At 42.2% G+C, this 26128-nt stretch overlaps 1 protein-coding gene across 3 annotated transcripts in view; it reads left to right on the top strand.

The window, feature by feature from the left end:
* The window catches only part of anks1b (ankyrin repeat and sterile alpha motif domain containing 1B), a 232954-nt gene extending 219997 nt beyond the window's left edge, over positions 1–12957 (top strand). For 2 of the 3 annotated variants that reach the window (XM_083999606.1, XM_083999608.1), the window contains 6 exons: positions 1010–1081; positions 3017–3103; positions 4148–4285; positions 4374–4541; positions 10382–10473; positions 11644–12957. In XM_083999606.1, coding sequence (XP_083855732.1) covers positions 1010–1081; positions 3017–3103; positions 4148–4285; positions 4374–4541; positions 10382–10473; positions 11644–11692 — 606 coding nt within the window. In that variant the 3' untranslated portion in view covers positions 11693–12957. The remainder of the gene's footprint in view (positions 1–1009; positions 1082–3016; positions 3104–4147; positions 4286–4373; positions 4542–10381; positions 10474–11643) is intronic. The other variant, XM_083999607.1, reaches the window with a different exon arrangement.
* The last annotated feature ends 13171 nt before the right edge of the window (positions 12958–26128 follow it).

Below are 26128 nucleotides of genomic sequence, written 5' to 3'. Positions count from 1 at the left end.
TTCATCGCTGCCAGCTGCAACAACAGGACTGGTGTCGTTTTTTTACTTTGTGGGTATATGTAACTATATGTGTCATGACGACAACAACAACAACAAATGTGTTCCTGAAAACACAGACTGTCGCAGGAACAATGACAGATAATAAAATGAAAGATTGGAGAAGTGTCAAAGCCTCCACAAGTGTGCAGTTGAGACAGGACTGATTCCGATTCGAATCGATCGTTTTTTACATTTTGTTCACTGCACAAATGTTCACATTGATCGCAGTAAGTGTGATGATGATTATTTAAATTGACATGCCCGAAATAAACAAATTGATTGATTGATTGATTGATTGATTGTACTTGAATTATCACTCACGACTGTACTGAAGAGTTGCACTGTTTACTTCAGTAGGGGGTCATGTTAAATAAATGTGCATTAATGTTACTGTGTCTGGGTCAATTTTTAATTTTAAACATGAATATTTGTAATAATGAACCAAGTTGGAGCTTTTCATATTTGCACAATTTGAAGCATTAGTGAAAATCTCCTTCGTAAACAAGCAAAATAGGTATTAAAACTGAAATACGGTATCTCTAAATGAATCAACATCGAATCGGGTTGGATATCAAATTGAAACCTTGTGAATCGGAATTGGATAGATTCAATAAATCAGTAGCGATACCTAGCCCTAGTTGAAGTGGGTTCACTGGAGCCGATGGTTGCTGCGACTGCAGGACTGAACTGTCTCCAACAACACGTCCATTTTGAGTTAAAATTCTAACATTTTTATCCTCTAACAAATCACAACTCAGTTGCCCGAGCTTGTTGAGTGCTCTGACGTCTCTGGTTCTGACCAAACCTTGGTTTCTCCGCTGTAACTCCAGATTCATGGTCAGACCTGCCGCTGCAGCGTCAGGCAGAGATCAGGAGGTTTAATACAGATGAAATGTTTCGTACACACACTGTCAAACATCTGCGCTCCCTGTGTATTGACTGAACCTGTTTCTTTGTGTCTCGTCCTCAGTACCTGGGCTCCATGCTGGTGAAGGAGCTGAGAGGAACGGAGTCTACACAAGATGCTTGTGCCAAAATGAGGGTAAAGCAAAAAAACAGCCTTGAACACAAACTTCACTTCTTCCTCTTCATGATCGTCACTTCTGTTCATAACTTTGTTACAACCTGTGTCTTTGTAGCTTCAGCTCCATGATTTTAATGGCAGGTTTGCTGCTGAAATTTGGGATCTTGTCAAAAAAGAAGATGTTTATCAGGATTATTGTCCAAATCATGTTCCACAGATCAAACTCCAGCTGCTGTTGAATGACTCAACACTGCCTGTAGCTTCACTGTGTTAAAAAAAACAACCTTAGTGGACCTTTAAATCTGTGAGCGCCTCACAGTCTGTGTGCCCTCACACGCACTAGAACTTAAATAAATTGAACATATCATGACTGTGGATTAAGTTGTACTAGGGGATTTATTTCTAATCTCCATACCTGAGTGGCTTGATACCCCACAATCCCACTTTTGCCTTAAATCACCATATCTCTCTCGCTTTGCACCGTTCCACTGGCATTATCGCTCTCTCTCTCTCTCCTGGTGTTCATGTCTTTTCTTCCTGCTTCCTTCTTCATTTTCTCCATATTTTACTTGAACATTGACTCTCTCTCTTTCTCCTCTGGCCCTCAGTTCATCTCTCTCATTTTAATCCTGAGCTGCTGCTGCAGTGTGAAGACAAATTGTAATATTCATGAGTAGAGCTTTCTGTTCCTCTCCCCCTCCTCCCTCTCTTTTGCTCTGTCTTCATATTTATGTTTCCACATCAGAGGGCGTTTTTCTGTCTTTCACGTCCCTCCGTCCTCGGTCTGACACACCTTAGCTGCGCATCAAGGTTGTAATTAAGTGCAATGAGAAGCACATCATATCATTCTGGCTTTTATTTCCCTGTGAACGTGTCTTCCGCCTTCACCTGTTTGCCCCCGTTCCCAGCATCCCTCCTTTCATCTCTCCCTCCATCCCTGCGCTGTGGAGGTAGATGTGGATGTTTAAATCCCAACTTCACAGCCTCCAGCTGCCAGCGAAGCCCGGCAACACCGGCTTTGTCAGCTTTTCAGAACTACCTGATCCTGACAGGGCCGAACTGCGGCAGCAACAACACACCGTGGAGCAGGGAGGAAAAAGAAAAGAACAAAAGAAATGACACAGATAAGGGAAGGATAGCAGCGAGTGGAGTCGACAGGGGGAGAAAGAAAGGACGGCGTGTGATGGAAATATGGATAGAGAGAGAGAGAGGGAAGGAGATGACAGGCGAGGAAGTGGGAAAGAGGCTCATCTCACATCTATTTCTTTGAATATATTAAAGCTTTTGACAGGTAGAGTGACAGATAGGAGGGTGACGCCGACGTCGCTGTAAATCACACGAGTCTCCACGGCACCTCGCTGCTGCATAATGAGTTCAGATATAGGTAATTGAACCACATTAAAGTGCCAGTACACAATTAAAAGGAATGAATGGAGATATACTGTAGGCTGAAGGCCTGACATGGTTTATGAGCTGACAGATTTATCGGATTTACAGCCTCGAATTTGATTGGATTTAGAAATTTAATCCAGAAGCAGTTGTTTTTTTATTTTATTTATGAGGCAGCAAACAACCTCTGACCTTTGGAGATGATTTGAATTTACTTTGGTAATTAAGTCAATGTTCAATTAGCTTGTTTACCTCACACTTGTATTATTCATTCATGCAGAGTGTTTTTCCTCACATGCTTCCTGACCCGAGGCAGCTTCACAGACATGGATTACGTCTTGTAGAAAACTAAAAGGTTATTAAATTCATGGATATCTCGGCCAACTGAATCTCATTAATCTGGGACTAATTTGAATTTTCACACACAGTCAGGTCTTCAATGTTCAGTACTGTCACAGATTCCTGTTTTTTTTTCTTCTTTTTTTTGTAATTTAAGCCTCGAAAGTCACCACTGCCTCTTTCTCTCCTCTTTGTTTCCATCTCTCTTTTTTTGTGCACTCCAAGAAGTCGACAGAACAGATGAAGAAGGTGCCGACTATCGTACTGTCTGTGTCCTACAAAGGAGTGAAGTTCATCGACGCCACCAATAAGGTAACACTCATGGCCTCGCTCCGTGTGACGCCTGCTAAATAACACGTTTAAAGGTCAGGCTTTTTGAACATGAGCATCAGTGACATTCAGAGGTGTCAGGTCTGGCGGGTGTCGCAGCACTGATGTCTGTCTGCTTCCTCTGTGGCGCCGGCCGCTTTAAAACTATACGGTGTAAGAATTAATAAGGTGTGAACAAAAGGACAACACAAGCAGGCAATCGTCTGTATGGGATAGATACGTTTAAATGTGAAGGAAAATCAATAGGATCCTACTGCAAGTCCACTAAACCCTTACTGCAGTGTTTAAAAAGCACATAAACAACTTTTATGGTTTTATTGTTGTTTAAAAAAAACAATTACACAGTTTATTATCACTTCAGTCTTCCTCTATGGAGACTGACATCTGTGTGATGAGTGTCCAGTGTGTTTATCATCATTTATAAAACACTACATCTCAATTGTTAACACAATATAAAAACAATCAAGTGCAACTAAAAGCGCATTTTATTCATTGTGTGTTATGTAGTGAGGATCTGCCACCGATCAACAAACAGATCCCCTGTAGTTACATATGTTTGATTTGTAAGACGTTGGAGTTATTGTATGATTATGTAGACAGGAAGCAGGACAGCTGTTGTTACTGTGTATCGGGAAAATGTTCTTAGTATTTTCTTCATTTAGCTCAAAGCAACTCGTGTTTTCTCGATGTGAGACTTCACTAAAACTTTCTTTGGGAGCTTTGATGTTTTATAATTCAGAGCAACAGAGATGTTCTTTAATTAACACAACACAAAGTCTGAGTGATGTTACCACAGGACAAATTCCAACCCAGTGACTCCAGAAAACCGTCAAAGTGAAATTGTGCCACAGTGATTATGGCTTTGCCATGTGTGAAATGAGATGAAGAATAAATCAGATTTGTTTTCCTGCAAAGTGGATCAATGGAGATAATCAACACTCTCTCTCTCTGTCTCCATACCAGCTGTATCTGTCTTTTCCAGTTTTTCTCCGTCTTCATTTTCTCTCTCTCTGTGTCTTTCTGCAGAACATCATAGCAGAGCATGAGATCCGTAACATCTCATGTGCGGCTCAGGATCCAGAGGATCTGTCTACGTTTGCTTACATCACCAAAGACCTCAAGTCCAGTCACCACTACTGCCACGTTTTCACTGCGTTTGACGTGGTCAGTTCTGACACTGAAGCTGTATCATAATCACTGACCTTGTGCTTGTTCTTGTGCGTTTTTCTCAATCTCATGATCTCTTTGTCAGAACCTGGCGTATGAGATCATCCTAACGCTGGGCCAGGCCTTCGAGGTGGCCTACCAGCTGGCTCTGCAGGCCAGGAAGAGCGGCCACGGCTCGTCCACGCTGCCCGAGAGCTTCGACAGCAAGCCCAGCAAACCTGTCCCCAAACCTCGCGTCAACATCCGCAAATCTGTAAGCACCGCTGCCGCCGCCGCCCCGCAGCCACACTACTACTGTTGAAAAAGAAAATCCATCCTGACTTGAAATTCACATCAGCAAGTCCAGGTGGCTTTTAAAAGCTCATCTCGCAGAAAAGATGATATCATTTCTTTGAACTGGATATCTGGTGGAGTTTGATGATTATCTTTGGTGCTCTAAAGGTAATTTAATTTAGTAGAGAAGGAGAAGAATATTTGTCTTTGTGATGGATTTTCACCTCGACCTCTCGTGTCACTACTCATCTCTAAACTCTTCAACACAACTCTAACTTTCCCTTTATCTGCTTCTAACCATCATCCCATCTGCACTGGAATCTCTCCACGACTTTCATCCCTCTGCTCCGAGGCGTCTCCGTCTCTCGTCCCGGCTCATTTACATTATTTTCAACTTTATCTCACCAGGATTTTTTTCTAGGAAGGCTCTGGTGTGTTTTGTATGCGTGTGAGCCTCGGCTGTGGCAGAGGTGTAGGTGGATCCTCTTCTCTGTTAAACGTCCTCTTGGTCCTGCTTGTCCCCCACAGTCTCTTACACACTGGGCTGATTGATGAGGCCTGTTTGCATATGGCTCCGGGGAGACGATGCTCAGCCCGACACACTCTGCGTTTGTCTGTAAGAAGATAAAGATTCCTTATGTGCAAGACTCCTGCGCACTGCAGCCTGGTCCGGAAAATCAATTTCGCTGTCGTTTCAGTCCATCAGACCCTCATCAAAAATACAACAGTGCATCAGTGTCTCTGGGTTTGGTTTGGTTTGGTTCTGTGTCTGAGCAAAAACCCAAACTGCAATGGGTGCATAACATACAGGCTAGTTTATGGTGATTTCAGTGTATTTGTTGTTAGTTTATTAGCAGGGCTTCGTCAATTATTCGATTTTCCCCATTGCATGTAAACTTGGACAAGGACAGAGGTCCAATGAGAGGCTCAAATCGTGTGTCAGCGGTCTCTGTGACTTTAGTAACTTTAGTCTTTAAGTTGAAATGTGACTTGAGTTTGGAGAAATCTGAACATATTTCTTAACTTATTATACAGCAGCAGGTTGTTCCATGATCTCACTGACGACGGGGTCAATAATGGCGCTTGCTGCCTGTAACAGTTGTCTCGTTTCAGTTGGTAGCGATGAAGTATCACCATATCAGATATCAGCTACTTGTGTCCCACCTTCTATATTGGATTTGTTTGTAAATGTGCAGACATGTGTGGCCTTTCTTCACGCCTCCTCCTCCTCCTCCTCCATTACAGCGTCACCAAGTCTATCTGTAAACCTGTCAACCTCCCATTAACCCCTGACAGCTTTAAAATAGTCCCGCTAACCCACTCTGCACTTCTCTCCTCCGCTGACACGCATCGGCTGGCACAGACGCAGCAGCAGCAGCAGCAGTGCATGTGTCTAAAAGGACCTGGTGTAGAGTTACAGCGGCTGCTATATCAGAGCGGCGGCACCAGATTTAAACCCGTTTTTACATACTGTGAGTCATGGGAGGAAGACATGGTGATGGAGGAATGGGCTGGCTCACTAAAGTTAGAGCAAGACGTGAGACAGCGATGAAAGACGGAGTGAGAGATGGAGGAGGACAAAACATAGAGAAAGAGGACATGCAGTGTGTGTGAGTGTGTGGTCCAGTGTCTATGGAGATGATGAACGATGGCATGTGTACACACAATCTGCTGACTCTGCAACCGTTACATTAACCATTAATTGCCTTTTTTCCTCTCTGTATGTGTGTGTGTGTGTGTTAGTCAGTGGCTTGTGATGTGCAGCAGGGCACTTAACTTAATATTCCTGCCACCTGCCAGCCATAATCTCCATCCTGCAGCACCTCTGAAGCCCCCCGTGCTATAAAATACTGTTTTGTTTCTCTGCCCACAAGTATCGGTTTCCCCTCACACCCTCTCATTATCATTTTTATGTTGTGTATGTGTGTGTGTGTGTGTGTGTGTGTGTGTCATCTAAACACATCTGCTTGTAAATCTCCCTCAACATCCACTCAACTTACCCTTATGAGCGTGAGCGTGTCTGATACGACTCTGTTGTCTTTGATCAGCGTCGGCATGTTAGTGTGATCTGAACGAAGCTTCACAGTCCTGACTGGATGAGATTGACTTTGTGTTTTTTTTATTAACGCGAGTGAGAAAAAAAACTGCCAGTGGTGTGAAAATACCTTGTTTCTAAGAAGCTGATTCATTGTTTGTGATCAACGTAGTAGCCGATGTAAACCTTACTGTATATTAACAGGTTAGAAGCCACAAGCTATCTCACCTCACTGGCAGAAATGTTTCTCATGACTTTGGTTTCAAGTTGAAGTTTGAACGTGAGTCTGGCTTGTGAAGAAGCTTTTTGCAGAGTGATGTTTTGTAAAGTTGCCATGACACCTTCATCTTAAAGGGATACTTCACCAAAAATCAATAATTCACCAATCATCTACTCACCGTCATGCCAAGGAAGGGTTTGGAGAACGTTCAGAGTCATCAAAACGCTTTTGGAGTTCCAGGTACATCTCTCAGGTACATCCAAATACCTCCATACTGCTCGTCATACTGACCCAAGTGTCCTGAAGACGCGGCATGAAAAAGTTGTTCGGACGAGCAGTATGGAGGTATTTGGATGTTTCATAGTGTGTGTTTTGGACGATTCAAAAGTGAGCTCTATCCGTCGCCATTATATGAAAATCCGTTGCCAGCCGGACCCCCCCTGGAACTCCAAAAGCGTTTTGATAACAAAAGTTCTCCAAACCCTTCCTTGGCATGACGGTGAATAGAAAATTGGTGAATTATTGATTTTGGGTGAAGTATTCCTCTAATACTGGGCGTGCTGGCCTATAACTCATGTGTTTGAGTTTTTTGCTGTATTGCAGTAAAGGCTGCTGTTCCATTCTGTTGCCAGGGCGATGACTTTGCTGCCATGTTGTTGCCATGGTTTTTGGAATGTTGTTTCCTCTTCCTCGTTGCAGTGCGGTGCGGCTACTCTTCTCTTCTCGTCATCGTTACGTTTCTTGCCGTTGCTGCTGTGTTGTGTTTGGTGTTTGGCCCACCTTGACCTCTACGTGACCTCTGACCCCCCCTCCTCCCCCTGTAGGTCATCATGTCCCCGTCCAGCCGCTGGTCACTGGGCCACATTTACACCCCTCACCGGCCTCCTCTCCACCCTTCTCCTCCTCCTCCTCCCCCTCGACTCTTCCATCTTCCTCACAAAGCTCAGTCACAGGTCCTTCACGCTTTTCCTTCTCTTTATCCTTTTATTTTCCATATGACTTTTCTTTCTTTTAGTCCAAGGAGAGAGAGAGCGACGTCTGTAAGTGCCTCCATTTTATTTTATTCTGTCGCTTTTTTTTTTTCCAACTCACCCTGCATCCCTCCCTCGTGTGTCCTGTTTGCAGTGAGTATTTGTGTCTCACTCTTCAGTTACTACCTCTATCTCCATATCAACAGTAAAAAAAAAAAAGGAAAAAAAAGACAAATGTGACTCTACAGCCGGTCGAACAGAAACAGTCCTCCTCATTTCTTTATGGCTAACACAGCAGACCTCCATTTTAGTGCCTCAGTGAGTTTTTATGGGCCCGACTGCACTGAATCAAGCCCTGACTGGATGTACTGCCTCTTCAGAGGGTTAGGGTTGGAGATGTTATTCTGGAGCATTTTTTTTTTTGCTAAATTGTTTGAAATCCTCTTCACACTCCGATTGCAACTAATTAATCAAATGCTTTTTCACAAAAATGAAAAAAGTCAGTCACCTGTGGGACAGACATTCCTGTAAAAACGCGACGATTAGATCGTGATGTGTCAATCAAGCTGCCGTCTCTGTCCCTCCGTCCCTCCTCTGCGCATACCACTCTTTGTCAAGTCTTCAGCGAGTTACAACCACGAAAAAGACGACGCCAGTGGTACAATGTACCACACTGAAGTCCGGTAGGTGGTGATGTAGCTCTGAGCTGGATGCTGGGTAGTTTATTATGATGTCAGGTGTTTTCTTTCACGTGAATGAGCCACGAGAAAAAGCTGGCGGACACTAGTTAGTGATGCTGCACAGTGACACGCAATGATATCGTGGAAAGCCATGTCGCTGCTCACATGGGGATTACATTGGGTCGCACCGTGATAGCGACACTTTCGCGGCTTCACCTTGATGTGAACCCAACGCTGAACAAGTTGCATGTTCCTGCGCTCTGGAGGCGTGGCTTCAGAGAGAAGTCTCTCCTGGAACTCCAACCCGACCTTTAAAGATGTACATTTGGATAAAATGAGTCCAAACCTGGATAAATGTTTATAAAAAAACATCTCTATCCATTAAATTTCCTAATTGACTGTTCGACCACATCTTCATCTCACAACTGCACCGTTTGGATCTCAATGTGCAATAAACAGCCGTTGCATTGCATTGTGTGCATCGATGTCTCTGCAACATTTGCTCCAAGTCCGAAAAACTTGTGTTTTAAAGCTTTGTGCAGGAAATCAAGAGAGGGGTGTTTTAGTTGGTGTGGAGGTTGTTTTGAAGACAGACATGTTTCTGTCAGTGGCTTCATCATGTGTGGGTGATGATGAATCTGAGCCTGGTTTTGCTCTGACAGAGTTCTTCACTGAGCATGAGGAGGATGATGTTGTTGTGGTGCTGTGGCATCGAAAGTGTGTCTCTGCAACTGTGTCTGCCCTTAATCCTGCAACCCCATAACAAGATTATAAGGTCGTTGTCCGAGAGTGTGTATTTGTGTGTGTGTGTGTGAGAGAGAGAACTGGATTAATGCTATAGGTAGTTTCCGTATTGTTGCTGTGGCAGTGTGTCGAGAGGCGATAAGAGAAAACCTTGTACTGCAGAACTGTGTTTACTCCGGTAACACTCACACACCCGTCTCTTTACTGCATCTTTTGCTTTGTGCAGAATATTTACACTTTATTTTGACGCATTTCATGTTCTCTTCCTATGTATGAGGGGCTGTCATGATAAAAATATGATTATTGATCTTGTGATGGTAGATGTTTTGTGGATCTTCTCCTCATCAGTTCTTCTGGTTTTCTTGTCACTAGCCATGAAGTGTAATTGTTATTTTTGTATAATTATGATCACAGCCTCTCATTTTATCTCCTGAACACTCATATTCAAGTCCAATTCATGGGAGATGAAACACAATATCAAGGTTACACAATTAAGATTTGAGTGCAAGGACATTTTTTTCTTCTGCTGTCAAAACTGCAGCTCTCACAGTCAAGTCTCCCCTTCCCCCATTCATCTGAAAATAAACCAATAGATTGGAGGAATTGCGCCCTCGGCAACAAAAACCCAGCCGCTTGATTGGCTGCTGCCCTGGGCTTCTTTCTGAAAGCGATGTAGATTGTTTGGTTTGTTTCTTACAGTGGCTTTGAAGCCACAATAGCTTCACTGTGGCAGCAACAGACAGTCGCCTGTTCTGAATGTGCAGTGACAGTCGTACAGGACCAGTGGGATCTGAGATTTGGTTCATGTTCTCAGCTCTGCCTCCTCATCTGTATCTCATCTCCTCTTTATATTCCTCTGTAAGCATCACATCCTCCGCTCGCTGCATCACTGACTTTATGAGCATGAAACTCTATCAGAAAATTGGCCACTGAGGTGTGCAAAGTGTCCATTTCCCCCCCAAAAAAACAGAAAACAGCCGCTGGCGTTCAAAATATGTCATGAATTGTTTGGTGTGAAAAAGTGCAGAACCAATGCAATAATAAGTAGACTTTTCTAAGTATTAATATTCTGGTCACTGAAAATAATGTGTCTCACAGTCCCACCTCTCTCTCTCTCTCTCTCTCTCTCTCTCTCTGTTTTCCCTCCTTCGCCGTCTCTTCCTGTGACAGATGGAGCAACCATCCATGGACCAGAAGGGCCACGCCAACGTGCCGTGGATTGTGGAGCCGGGTCAGGAGGCCAAGAGAGGAGTCAACACCAAGTACGAGACCACTATTTTCTAACATACACCCGCCTTGTCCACTCCTGTGTGTGTGTGTGCCTTTCAGAGGTTTCCCTGTACCGGGGCCCCGCCCCGGAGTTGGGCTCAAGCGACGCACGCCGCCGCGTCACCTCACCGGCTGAAAAATAAAAAACAAAACATCCCGCCCCGCCCCCGTTAGCCGAGCCTGTCCACTGCATGATGACATTTGGCGCTGCGCTGTCTCTCTTCTCTCTCCTTGTCTCTTCTCTTTTTTTTCGTTTCTGCCCCCCTCCCCTCGTCTCTCTGGCCCGGGCCCCATCCTGCCTGCTGGGCCGGCCGGCGCATGGCCTTTGAACCCAGGTCTGTGGTGCATTTCTGTCTCCACCTGTAGGGGGAATGGTCAGCTTTTTTTTCTTTCTACTTCCTGTCTGTCGGTCAGTTTAGCGGTCAACCAGTTTGGTTGTTCTGCTTTTTTTTGTTTCCTGGTGATGGGTGCAACCGTTTGGCTTCGTCTCTCTCTCCTTCTTTTTATCCTCCACCTGCCTCCGTCCCTCGCTTCGCTCTACATTTCAGCCCCTCTGTCCAGCTTGTCCCCCTGACAACTTGAATGAGATTTTAAAAACCAGAGCACTGCTAAGAGCCGTAACAGTGTTTTAGCTGTCTGCTGAGCCCAGTGTGGGAGCTGACGATGCTGAGGGCTGTTGTCCAATCACGACAACCGGAGGAAAGGAGTTCAGACTTTTTAAACATTTTTTAATCAAAGAGGAGAGGTGATGTAGCACAGTCGAACTTTGACTCAAACTGGTTCATCCAGCAGGCTACTAGAATGTATTTCAACTTTTTGATTCTTTATATATCAGATTATTTTTTTGAAAGTACTAAAAAAACAACAACTTGTGAATTTCTTTGACAAATAACTTTAAACTTGACCTGTGACACAGGAAGAAGTAGGTGATTTTTTTCAGCACGTGTGTGTATATGTTCCGAGTTATTTTAAGTAACAACATGGAGTTTTTTCTGGCCATAAACCTGATTTTATTTTGGGGGAAGAACAACTTGTATGTAAAAGGTTTTTTAGCATGTGGCTTGTGAGACGCATGGTGGCCATTTTGGATTTGCTGAGCAGGGGGGCCGGTGGAGAGGCGGGGTGTGAGGGCTCTCTCGATAAGTGATGTCATCTCATTGCAGGGCAATGCCGGACGCTCATGTCTATTACTGTGGAATGCAAAGAATGTAGCCAGCCCTAAACACGGACCTTGTCACACATGCAAAACAATGCAAAAAGGACTACAAAGGACTACAAACATGGATGCCACTCCACAGTGTTTAAGGTTGACTACAAAAAAAAAAATTAACACCATTCATCCACATGATGCTTGACACAGTAAACATTGGACCAACACACACAAACACACACACACACATACACACTAACAGGACTGCATCTTGACAGACGACGGTCTGCTCTGAATGTACTTTGTTTGAAAGCAGCCTCAACTTTCTGCAACTACAGCAGGATCTGTTTTATGCAGCCAGATGGGAGGTTACAGGGCATCTAACGGTTAACAGACAATGGGCTCGCTAAAAAGGCACCACTGGGCATGTGTCAGTGTTGGAAATGGGCAATGGGTTCGAGGACGTCTGGCTGGCTCTTTTTGGTCTTTTTTTTTTTAATTTTCTTTCTTTGAAGTCAGAAAATAATACAGAGATATATGCACAAGCGTGTGACATGTGATTGGACTAGCTGTAACACGCTTTAGCTGCAACAGGTGTGTCCTATTGACTCCTGATGTGTGTCATGACGGATGATGAACCTATGTGAACAAAAAAAAAAACTGCATCTGATGTTTAAAAAAAAAAAAAAAAAAAAGAAGTATTCTATTCGTATTGCCCGACATTTTAATGTTTAATATGAGAGTATTATATTACCATGATGATTATGATTATTCTTGTGCAATTCTTGTCTACTGTTGTCTTAATGTTACATTATTTTTCTATGACATGCTGAGATGAAAACCTTGGGCTTTGAGAATGATGGCCATCCTTTAAAAAAAAATATCTCAAACTAGATGATGATCATACTTACACACAGAGAGAGTGTGAATGTTGCAGGTGGCTCGCTAACTCTTGTCAGGTCAACCCTCCATCATTTCTCATGGGGCTCTACTCTTATCTAGCAGATGTACTATTTTAAACGCAGTATTACTGTATTATTTGGATGAGACATTATCCAATTATAAAATGTACATAGATATTTTGCCAACTCATTGTTCATACATGTAATGTAAAAGAGAAAAGAATAAAGGATTTGCAGTACGTGGCACTGGAAACAAGGTACCAAAATAAAAGTTGGACATTTAAAAGAAATAAAAGATAAATAACAAGTGGTAGAGTGTAGAGATTGTATTTTGAGTGAAAACTGAAATGGGTTATTTGGTGACATCACTGCTGACCAACTAATGTACATAGGCTTGGGCTTCCAGCACACTGATTTTTGTAATTTTGGCCATTATTTATATCCTTGTAAAGCACATGGAATAAAATATGACTTGTACAACCATTATTTATCCTTGAATTAAAGCTGTCATAAGTTATTTTCTTTTTCTCAGCCACTACATCACACTACAGTTATTTAGGGAATCTAAGCAACCTTGAATGGATCATTAGTTTGTAATAACTTGTCTTGTTTTTGTACTTTTCTCCGTCATGTTGTACTTGCTTAAGTAATTGCAGGAGTCTGGGAACATGTCAACTCCAAAGAAAGGAAGGCAGTCAACTGCAACAATAATTATCTGAGCTAATTATTTTGTCAATTTATTATCATTATATTATTATAAAACATTTCCCACTCAGTCTGACAACAGAAAATGTCCTCAATATGTCTGATGACTGTTTTGTAATGGTCAAATTCACTTTATGCACAGCTCCACTACTTCCTGAAATAAGCCAGCTCGTTTAATTCCTGTCTTACATTATTGGACAAACTGATTAATCCAGGTGTGTCTGACCACTGTGACTACTCAGACACACCTGGATTAATCAGTTGGTCCAATAATGTAAGACAGGAATTAAACGAGCTGGCTTATTTCAGGAAGTAGTGGAGCTGTGCATAAAGTGAATTGTATCTAGCTTAGTCTGCCAGATAGTATCATGTTTTTAGTTACTGTCTCTGTCTTAAACCACTGTATTGAACTAACGCATATAGATAACTCTACAAAATCTGAGGTCAACTACGAAGCTAAAGGTAATGATGTCAAACTAACAGTGTATGTAAAGTTGTAGTGAGTGTCACACACCTGGCTGCGACGGCTGTGACTCCAGAGCTGCCCTCCTTTCACTGACAGACCGACCCATCTCCTTGGACGTCACCTTAACATCAAGACAGACACAAGAAGGTAGTTAAAGAATCTAACATTGAAGAATTATTTGTGTACGAAGTGATAAAATAAACGGTAAACTCTTGAAGCTAAGAATTTCTTCCTGGACTCTAGAGATAAACACTCGGCTTCATCCTGGTTAATAAATCTGCAGGGCGTTGAGCTCAGCTTCTTCCCCTCTCACTCTCCTTCCCTTGAAGTTGTTTCTTCGCTCTCATCAGACCCCTGGGTGCGATTCACACCCTCAGGTTGTGAGAGTTATTGAGGTCACAGGGCAATCACGTCAAAGTCATTAGTGACACACAAATGGAAGTGAAAATTGTTGTGAAACCACTGGAGAGAAGCTGTGGAGATGATGGGAATCAGAAGTTGTGAGGACTGAAAGGACAATTCCAGGCAAATTCAACCTGGGGCTCTAGTTTCCTAATATTTTAGGTCTAAAAGAATGAATCTGAAGATTTTCTTTTTACTGTTTCCTGTTATGCAGTAGTTCTGTCTGTCTGTCCTGAATTTGTAAGTGAGGCTCCCACCTCCACTCTGGTTAGGTGACATCATTTCAACCTGTTAACTCTTCTCCTATGTTCTCAGGCCATAAATGATAACTACTGCTACCGTTTCTCATTTTCCCAGATGAGTTTTCTAAAGTAAAATGACGGTCATTTAAATAATAATACAGCAATCTACACAATGTAAAATCAAACGACTTAGAACTGACCACAAGTACGCTAGTCGATCAGACCAGAGGGGAAACCTGTTTAGGACTAACACACAGGAAGTCCGACTTGGACGTAACAGCCCAGAGCTCAGAGCGCATCGACCAGGACGGAGCGAGGTCTCCACTGGGTCAGCAGTTCGCTGCCTTCCCATTTGGTCAATCACCGACCTCCCTCTGGCCTTCACACAAAATCCACTGACACTTTTTTTCCCGCACTCATCGTAAGTAATGACAAACCGGGCTGTGGTCTCGCTAGTTTCCATGGTGACCAAATCAAATCCCTGCACAGTTTGACCCCATCAGCCTCTATATGATGTTTGTAGGGAGAGAAAAAAAGCACAAACATACATTGACACTGCCACGGTAAAGAGAGCAAATACACAACCGCCCATTTATTGACTGAAGGGATTTTACTAGTGTGTCTGGATATCCACAAACCTCTGCCAACGGGACGCATAAATTAAAGTAACTAAAGCGACAACAACAACACTGTGAGTTAACTTCTCAGCTGGTTGAGCATGTTCCAGTTCTCCAGGCGCTTTAGTTCAGATGCAGAGTTGAGCTTTGTGCTTGATTCCTAACCGATTCTGAACCTCAAAAAAATAAAAGACTGTTATTTATTTCTTATCATTTGACATTACATCTCTTTCTCAAACATGACCGAAAGGTGCAGCACAAGTTAACGCTCACACGAATGTACGGATGAAATATTGAAGGAGTTTAAACTTTAGATGAGAGCTCATTATGAACATTTAATCAGTCATTAACAAACATGAGCCAAGTGAATAGAAGTGTTTGTGCAATGAAAAAACTATCAAACAAAGCTTAGAGGCGATGTAGGGTTTGATGAAGCAAACATGAGGAGGAGGCTGGCAGCGTTTTAGGGGCTGGAGCCCCTCTGGCTGCTCCCACCACATGGCCCGCCCGGGTTTGACTGACAGAACCTCCAGCCAGGAAGTAAACACAACCGTGTTCGCTGTTTCAGTTTTAAAAGGATCTACAGCAGCAATGTATCAGTTCAACAGGGGTTGCTACAGTAATTTTATATATCATATCAAGTTGTCAGAACTGTATTTATGATGTAAACTTAAGAGGCAGAGTGGAGTTGTGATCGGAAGCGGTTCAGTGTGAGTCATGTTTCTGTTTAGGAAAAATCTGATCAGATACACATTTACTGTAAAACCCAGAGGCATTCAGTTCAACACAACTTTAAAACGACGGGAAAACAGAAAAATCTGATTCCTGAGGAGCTGAAACCATCAAATGTAATCAACGTACAGATTTATCAACTAAACCTTGCAGCTCTAAACTTTACTTTTATGAAGACCACACACAGTAGCTGGATTTTCTAATTCAACAAGACCGAGAAACAGGCCTGATCAAGTCACTTAAATTCAACATGATCCCCCTGTTAATCTGTATCTTTACACCGATATTTATAAATTTACCAATCTAACAGTTTAGCATAAGGACCTTCACTAATTGGAGCTTGTAAAAAACAAGGTAGAAAAGCAGCAACGACTTATTATTTCATTGTGTCAGATAAATATTTAATCAACATTTCATTTCTTGGCTGCTGCTCTGCTTTCTCTGTCAACAAAAGGTTAATTATCTAAATATCTGAGTTTCTAAGTTATTTACAACTGACAGTTTTACCAGCTAAACTTAATTAGATCAATGGACTCAGAGCTGTTTGATAAAATTGTTAGGCCGACATTAAATCAACATCCATGATGATGTCAGTGTAAGTAAAGTAGAAGATGCTCCAGGTTCAGACAGGTTAGTCTCTAATGTTACTGCAGGATTTACAACCCTGGCAGTGCTTTTTACACGCCGTCTTTCACCAAGCCTTATAAAAATGTATTTAAAAAAAATCTAATGTGTGGCAGTAAGGATGAGCGCCTGTGGTTGAGTGTCTATTAAACTACAGTGGAGTGACATTTACACTGAGCATTGGAAAGGCTGAACAAGCATTTGTCATGAGCCATAAACCACTGAATGAAAAGGCTCTGAATCCGTTTGCAGGTCGGACAGTTACAATCTGCAGCCGGCGGAAACGAAACCACCACTGTTTTCACTGATGGGAGGAGAAAAGGCTGCGGTGGCGACAGAAAATTTTATTGTTTGGAAAGAGCCAAGCGCTGCAGGAGAGCGAGAGTGGGAGGTAATTCAAGACATTATTTGTAGGAGATTAAGACCACAAGTGAGGAGTGGTCCGGTTGCTGCTGTATTTAGGCTTCCCAAAGCTCCAACAGCCCGGTTTTTATTTCTAGCGCTGGCAGAGGTGGAGGCGCAAGGACTTAACAAAGCACAGAGAGGGGGAGAGAATAATGTTGGACAACAAGAATACACAAGAGGGGCCACTGCAGATTTTTTTTCTGCAACATGAAAAAGAAAATAAACTGATAATGGCCAGATGATAGTTTGTTAACAGACACTAATTAGATTTGTAGTGGAAGACGGTGAAGAGAACATGCTTTTTGTTTCACCGTCTGTGTCTGTGATGGTGGGAGCAGGAGGGAGGAGAGGGCCGCAACTTCCAGATGGCGTGGACTGCCCACGGCTACCGGCTAAATGAGACGACGATGTGGGGAAAAGAAAAAAAAAAAGCTCATGTAACAGTAATAATGATATCTGGCACTCGTTCAATAGGGGCAGTGACAACCAGAGAGCAGCGAGCTCATGATCTCATTTGGGTCTGTGATCACATTTAGATTCAGATGCACTGTTTATCCTGTGTACACAGCTAAATCCACAATTAAACGCTCTAATACACATCCCCGGCCAAGAAATGTGGAGGGGGGCACTGAAAAACAGATTTACATAAAGACAATTTGCTGCGTTTGGTAAATATCTGGCTGAGCAAAAACATGTTTTTATTTTGCACCTGGCAGATGTTGTGCAACAGCAACTTATATATTATCTTATATTACCATAATAATGCTGTGAAAGAGTCCAACGTGGAAAACAGACTGGAAAGTGGGTGATAGAGGAATAAACTGCACTGCCTCTGCAAAAGACTGGAACAAAAAGGTAAAGTACACCCCCACCCACCCACACACATACACACACACACACACACACACACCCTGCTGGTCTTGGCTCACGATGTGCAACCTGATAAAGCTGGACACAGAGAGGTGAGTTGGCCAAAATATAAAGACTCTCTCCCTCTTTCTCTCTCTGTTATGGACACAAGCACTTGAGCAAACACATTCACAGTTAACTGGCTGATTTTTATCTCTGTCAGGTATAAAAAAGGAAAAGTGCTCGGACAAAACAACCCTGCACTTTCCTCTAAACTAAAAGGAAACACACTCTCAGATTGTTACTGCCTGTTTCGAGGGCTGTGGGAAATACAACAAAGACGGAAACGACACCTCAAAATAGCTTCATCACCTGAAGCATCTCTGTGTAATAAAGCACTCGCACTTCAACAGCTACTCGTCACCAACTCTTGCAACAAATTGCACCATCATGGCGTTATTACGTTAAGCACCTGAAAACGGCTGATGATTTTCACTGACACAAATCAACCAGATTCAGACACAGAGAGGAATACAGATTATATTTTTTCTTGTATAATTAGGCCTTATCCACACGAAAACGGAGCTTCACCATAAAACGATCTCTGTCTTGTTCGTTTAGAAAGAAATCTCCGTAAACACGGTATCGTTTCAAGAAATATCTCCACTGAAACAGACTCAAAACGCTGTAGTTCATACTCCAGGCCTGTGTGGAGTAACGCTGCCACACATTAACACCAAAATCAGAGAAGACAGAAATCTCCCCCACTCTATTCACACTCCAAACATTATAAGTCGATTAAATGTTGACTGGGAGTCGTGTCAGTGCGAATGTGACGATCGATGATGATTTAGGAAACCTGACAGTAGTCGGCTGCTGCTGCTGTTGTTGTTAGGTTACATCCATAGACTGTACTTTAGTTTATTTAGTGAAATAGATATCGACACAATCGTTAAAAGATCCTGAATCTACTTATGGGGGTTTGTGTTTATTTTAATTTGCATAGATACTGTATACATTGACAGCCAGCAACCTTGGATTGAATGACGGTTTACGTAACAACCAGCACAAGGAGAATCAGTCCAAATAGAGTCTGAGGTCGGTGACGGTGGAAACTGCTGATCAGCTAAGATGTGCGTCAAGTTTGTACATATTCACTGAATTTGGGCGTTAGTACAGAAAGCCGGCATCACATAGCATTGAAACCTGTGTTTGTTTGTTTGCTTGGTTTGTGCTCGGGGAGCTGAGCGGGCAGAGGATAATGATGCTGGTTAAAGTGCTACGGCAGAATGAGATCTGACAGAGCTGCGAAAGGCCTCAGAGGACGTCTTTTACATAATGACAATTTGCTACATTTTGTGCGTCTGAATGCAGAGTGGAGATGGTTTTTCATGTGAGGTAGGTGGTGTTAAAAAGCATGTGGGGGAGCTGCGTGTTGATTTTACCCCGGAGAACACAAAAAAAATACAACTGGCATGACGGCGATAAGAGCTGACTGGCTCTGGCTGGCCGGCACATCTGAGCTGAGCTTGACGTCTGCTCCCAGAGCAGCTAAAGCTGGGGCGACGCGACGCTGCAGGCTCATCGCAAGTCGTCTTCCAGCAGTCAACGGAGATGACATGAAGCCGAGCCGCCGCACAAAAAGCTGCTTATGTCACCTTTGCAAACAGTACACAAGAATCAGTAACGCAGAGAGAGATCACAAACTCATCTTTTACACACCGGAGAATTAAGAAAACCAGGATACAAAGTCTTAATACTGAGGGAAGAAGAGTAAAACTTAAGCCACATTAGAACAGATGTTTGAATATATAAATATTTTAAAACCACTCATCTTTGAAGTCTCAATTAAAAAGCAAAACTGCAGCAGACTTTACACTTTACTTAACACACATCTTCCTATATAACTGCTCCCTTTTTATCCTTTTTGGGAAATACATGGTGAGCACTTTCTTTCTCCTGTGTTTGCATGTTCAGTGCAGAGCTGGAGCCAAAGTCTGAACCAACCAACGCCTTTCAAACTAATCAATCATCGTGTTCTCTTCAACTGTGCACAAGCAGAAACAATTGTGGTTTTATGGGAAGTTTCATGCTCCGTCCTTATTACAGTAAAGGTGGGTGTGGTGGTTTTCAGTGTGAGAACGAAACTCAATCTAAACCTACAGATTGTACAAACCTGATAAACACAAACAAGACATGACATGTTGGTTGATAGAGAACGGTACAACAACTTTATGCCAGAGGCCAGGTTTTAAAAAACTTTCTCAACAAAATTATGAACTATTCCTTTACAGCAAAAAGGTCCCAACATCAGTGGCAGCTATTGATTCAGACTGAATGGGCATAGACGGTTGTTTCAGAACAGAGCCATCCAACCATCTTCACTCTCTATGACATCACCCACTTTCCACTCATATCAATCCTCCCAAGTCCGAGTTTTTTGTCTTTCTGCTACAGATGAATGAACAAATGTAAAAAAAAAAAAAAAAAAAAAAAGCACATGAAAGATAAGCGGATAAAGTGCAGACACAGACACAGCAGCTTCCTGAGGCTACGCAGGCTACAAGCCCACACAGCTCATCGGCCAGCTGCAGTCGCTCTGCTCCAGATCTGTCTGCCTTCATTTGAGCTCAGGAGCAGCAGCACTAATTGTTTGGGACAACTAACGTTTAAAGCTAAATGGTGCAAGAGCTCTGGCACAAGTTGATACAATAATGGCTTGTAAAAAAAAAAAAAGAGAGAAAGAAACATGTTTAAAATGCTCCAATCTAGGGATGTCACGATTATAAATTACTGTCAGAGAAATAATCACGGTATTACGATTATCACGATTATTATGCATTAATTAATTCCACAACACTATAAATGTGTAAAATCAAATACAGCCAAAATATAATTACATTACTAATTATTTTCCACAAAATATTTTAAGAATCTATTAATATAGGACCAATTATTAACCCCCCAGGGGAAATGTTTGAAATATTCAAGTCATTAATTGTCATCTACACCAAATGTTTAAGTGTATTGTTCTTTTAATTACAAATGACACGCTAACATTCCTACAAATTTAATGTTACGTTAGGTAAATGGACCAGTATCTGTGCATTTAGCTTTACTTTGGTGCAACATCTGCCGATATGGGTCTGACATAAACTTTTTTTATGGAAAGTAACGGTATTTTGGAATCTTTATGGTTAATTAATTGTGGCGTTTAATACCATGATTAAGTAAGTAAGTAACTAATTTTCTTTAAATTTAGCTTGTTTTTGAAATTTGGTATGTTACGTGTAAGATTGGTCTGTAAAATGGTTATGTTACCTTAAAAATAAGGCACTAAGAAAGTATTGTTGTGGTGTCAGTGCTAAAACTCAGGTACTGCATCAGTATTAATATTAATATGTGTGAAATACACAAATACCTTCCACTTTCTGACATGGGCTGATATACAGTATGTTATAAAATACATACAGTACTGTAAAGAATCTCTAAACACAACTCAGCAGCACCATAAACAGCTTGCACTGTATGCAGTGTAGTGAGGTGCACAGAGACTCTGTAGGCCAGCAACAATATGACATAAAACTCAAGAAGCCTGGAGTGTAAATCTGCCCTGAACAAAACAACCTCAGACAGCAGCGCCCCTAAAGCTCCATAAACAAGACTCTGGTCTGCAACAACACCCACAGACACGACGAGCAGCTCCACCGAGAGAGACCGGGAAGTTTCACCTTCCAGAAGTCAAGTAAAGAGATTTCAGTATGAACTACAATGTGTGTCACTGCTGCATTCATCAGAAACAATGCTGAAAGCTGCCACTGTGCCCACAGTGAGTGGAGTCGCTCCAATGAGAGTCTCTTATGGCTCCATGAGCAGAAGCTTGGCTCCACCGACTCTGGCCTTCTGAATAAGATGAATTAAATGTCCCACGACCATATGAGATTGACTCCAGACTGAAAAACCCAACATTTATACAGGCAAAGACCAATTTAAAAAAGCATTTTCAAAATGGAAATGTTGGCCTTCTGAAAAGTATTGGGGCTATCTGACTTGAACTACTGCAAATTGACTTTTCCATGATGTTCAAATTTATTGAGATGTACCTGTACACAGTGTAAGACGTATTACCATGAAAGATTTTATATTGAGAGGATATTTGGGGAAAAGATTTTCTTTCAATAATAACACTAGTATGTTCGGTCTGTAACAGATGTTTGAAGACAATGGGGACGTAGGAAAGACAACAACAACATCCAGCTCAAGGTTAAGCTTCATTTGGATTTTTTAGACTTAATTTATTTTACTTAATCGTGCATGGAGAGCATTTTGTTCATATGTTGTATTTCGAGTGAGTCCTAATTCAAGCCAACTCTAGCTCACACTTCAATTTCTCCTAATAATGACTTCAGAGACTCAGGAATAAGATGTTTTTATCCGTCCCACTCAGAGCTCTTTATATAACTATGACGAAGAGCTTAAAAAACTAGGATTTTATATTAAAATGCAGTTTTGTTCGGCTTTTCCCTAAGACGACACACATGCTGTAAAACATTAGGAAAAGCATCATGGGACCTTATAATCTGATCAGTACACAATATGCATATTCCAGTCATAATGCTGGTAAGATAAAACTGACTGTCGCTCCACTGAGCCTTAAGAGGCTTTTAAAAAACTGCTGCTGAACTTTTGGTGGCCTGCACTTTTGATGTTTTCGATGAATCTTGTTCATAGGTGCAAAACTAGCTTCAAGCATAAAGCTTTGTCTGAATTAGTCTTAAGTGTGTGCGTGTGTGTGTTTGGTGTTGATCCGTGGGGAGCTGCATGAAAGTTTGGATGATTTCAGACTCATAATTCTTCAGCATACAGTATCTGAGCTGAAGTACATTTGGTGGCATATTGTGGCTGGATGAGTGACAGTCAAGTGTGTGATTAAAGAGGCAGCAGCGATACAATGGGGACAAATGAGTTGTCAAGCGAGACAGTTTGATTGTCTGCTTCAAAAACATGTCACTATGTGATTACAGGGTGGTCAACTGGCTGGAGAGACTGTTTTGGGAGGCAGAAGTTCCTGCAAATGTCTCTCCACTGCTGCTTTCATATCACAACACCTCATCCAACATTCACAGCCAACAACAGGTTTTAATGGGACTGAACAAACAAGTGAATTAATTTACACCGACACGACAGACGATCTGGGACGTTGCTCTCACTGCAGTATATTTGTCTTAGCGAGGCAGTTATTCCTCCGAAAGCAGGAGATTTTATTTGTATTATTTTATAGTCTCAATATATTTTGTAAAAACGCTTCAGTGCCCAACAGTTGTTTTGTTTTTCTCCGGTCTGTATTGCCAGGTTTTTGCTTGTAATCCTGCAGTAGGTATTTTATGATCAAAATAAAACTTCATCTGCCATGAGACGCTCCTGGTCTCATATCAATAAATCTGCAAAATAGTTTCTAGATTAATCTGTAAATCAATCAATGCCACAATGTTCTTAAGTTATAAAGTCGGTTTTGGTCAAATCAATACTCAAAAGCCTCAAAACAATAAGGTTAAAAATAAACCAATAATCAAAATAGATGAGATCCTGTTTTTTATTCAATTAACTGAGTAAGCTGTAGGTCTGAATTTACATTATATTCCTAATTATGTTATGAACATAATCTATTTCATTCACTGACGTCGTCCAGCTGGACGGATGAAGAGAAGGTAGGCCACCTCTTCCTCTCCCCCCTGTTTCCCGTGGTGTGTCTGCGTGGGTGCTGCTGGCCAGACCGGGTGAGCGACAGGACGAGGTGAGACAACGGGTGACCACAGCATCTGCTCTTGCATTTCAGTTTCCACTTCACTTCTCAATCTCACGTCCTAACTAGTTCACTTCACACACAGCATTAATTAGAGGTTGTTGATTTTTTTTGCCATTTCTCAGTCCTATAACTCTGTGTGATGTGACGTAGCAGCCACAGTTGTTTTTTCTACCACATCAGTCCAAACCATCTGGGCAGGTGGGTGAGGGAAGGTGAAACGATGAAGGAGAAATGGGAAACGGACCAACGCGGAACGAGTTCTGGCTCTGGGCCTTCTGGCTCGAAGAGGGAAAGCAATAAAGGTGGCGCGCAGCTGAGCCAACAGCTGACAGGAACAGGAACCAATGTTTGGCCAAGGTCAGGAGAAACAGCACACACACCGACACACAAACACACAGAGAGACACATCCACATGGGGTGAGGATGTAACAGTAAAACACGGCCAAAAGACACAGGGGAATGATGCTACTGCGACCCAGCAGACGAGGGGGGTGTCAGAGATCTAATGGTCAAAGAGCAGAGGGACGACACTCTGGTGTGTGTCGAGTTGGGTATGAGGGCTGGCACAGAGAGACCTGTAATCAGTGTGGCTGCTATTGTTGGCAGCCGTCACCACCAGACCTGAGAGCAGGTAGACACACTCACGCAGCAACACATCAACACAAGGTGGACGATGGAGGACTTTTTGAGTTTTTCTGCAGCCTGGTCCATTTAGCTTCCTCTCTTCTCAAACTTACAGTAGCAACTTTAAAAAGATTTTAGAAATAAATCTGCCATGGCTAATATTAAGGAGGGGTACCTTTCAGACCGGTATACAATAGTACCTGTTTTCAGTACCTTTTGTGTGTATGTGTGCGGTAAGTTATTTTGTATGTTAAAAAAAAGGAAAAACTTCTAAATGTTTTATATTTAGTGTATTCATAATGTTGCACTTTTTTATGAAGAAAATTTAACAATTTGGTGCATTACGTCACAAATTATTACACATTGCGTTCAAGAATTTTATTTGAAAATGTAGCAGATTATTACAAAATGTGGCGTTATTACATCTTGAGGTGAAAATATATTACATTATTACATAATGCGACGTTATTACACAATGTGGCGCTACAGACCTGTATTGTGTTCAGTGGGCTGCTCGCCAAAGAGTGGGGTCGGGAGGTCAGAAATTGTTCAAGGCTCTGGACAAATACATTATATGTTTTGGTTTGTTATGTGATTTGTTGACACTAAGAAAAAAAAAAACTAGCACAGACTGCAGCTTCATTAATTCATTGAAAAACTAATCAAAAGTCAGTTATTATTTGCAGCCATATTGCAGCGCAGATATTAATTTCCATCTCCTCCATGCTGCACTCCATCACACACACTCCCACCCTCCAAACACAAGGTGCCTCTCACACACACACAATGAACAACTGTGACTGCATTCAGGCTGTTTTTCAGAGTGTGCATGTGTGTGTCTCAAAGTGTTACTTGAAAATCTGCATGCACAATTGCAATATTGCATTGCCACCAGCATGAAACTCAGTAAAGTGAAAAATAAATGAGAAGAAAGAAGGAGGAGGAGGACCAGGGAAAAAGAGCAGAGAGAGAATGAAAACAAAATGAAAGTCTTAGACAGCAGACAGAAAGCCAGAGGGGAGCTTAGTTCTTTTGAAACAGAACCTTTTCTAATCTCCCAGGAGGCCACGTGCAACTGGGAACCTCTGACTGAGAAACTATAAAGGTTTAAATGTCAGCCTCGCATTAGCCTACACTTCCAGACAGACACTGCTGCTAAATCAGGCTAATTAGGATTATAGGCCCCTGAACTTTACATCTTAGATAACTTTTTAAAGCAGATACTGCTACCCAGGGTGCATTTTGCAATCTGAATATCGTAAATATATTCATAATAATTCATGGAAATCATCAGACTTATATTCAAGAAATGTAAACACTGTGATTTCTGCAGCGTACATTTTGGTTCTCCACCTCTACCCAGGCACTGGCCCCCTGCTTAAACACATGTATTTCCGGTCAGTCAATCTATGTGTTTTGCATGTGAACGGGCAACTCTGGACAATGTCTGAAGAATCTGATCTGGATACAGTATGCTGCTGTGAAAAAACTGCTTATCATGACACAAATCAAGGCCTGCGAGAGGGAACTCCTGGAGCCAAGGGTGGAAGAAGGTGGTGTCAGTGGTGTGTAGACACTCAGACAGCCAGATAGCTGTAATTACTTCAGCAGCAGGCAAAGATTAATTAAGCAGCGGAGTCGAATTAATGAGGTTAGCGCACACCTCAACCAAGACTTTAAAAACTTCACACCGTTCCTGTGGAGACCGCAAGCCGTGTAAATTCACATGCCGATGGAAAAATAACAAGAAAAAAGTTGTGGAATTGAAAATTTCTCTGTTTTTTTCATTTGTAAAAAGCCACATGAGGGATGTTGTTACGCAAAGATGCCTGGTGAATTGGCTGCTCCAAACCAAACCAGATACTGGAAACTAATCCCACCTTAAAGGGCTGAAAGGATCAGATGTGTTTAACTGTCACTTGAAGGCAAAAGGATCATAGCTAATTATCTGAACTTGGCAAGGCCGTCTGCACAGGTGGGAATGTGTAAAAGATGAGATCAGCAACAATTTAAGATGCTCATGCTTTCCTCGCTTAGGCCCGTGGCGAACTACAGTACGCAGTAAAAAAAAAAGACAGCTAAGCTTTCTTTGCGCTTATGCAAATGTGTGTAATCGCAGCTGGA

Source organism: Trachurus trachurus (assembly GCF_905171665.1).
Source record: "Trachurus trachurus genome assembly, chromosome: 23".
Classification (NCBI taxonomy): Eukaryota; Metazoa; Chordata; class Actinopteri; order Carangiformes; family Carangidae; genus Trachurus; species Trachurus trachurus.
This window is presented reverse-complemented; position numbering and strand designations above follow the sequence as displayed.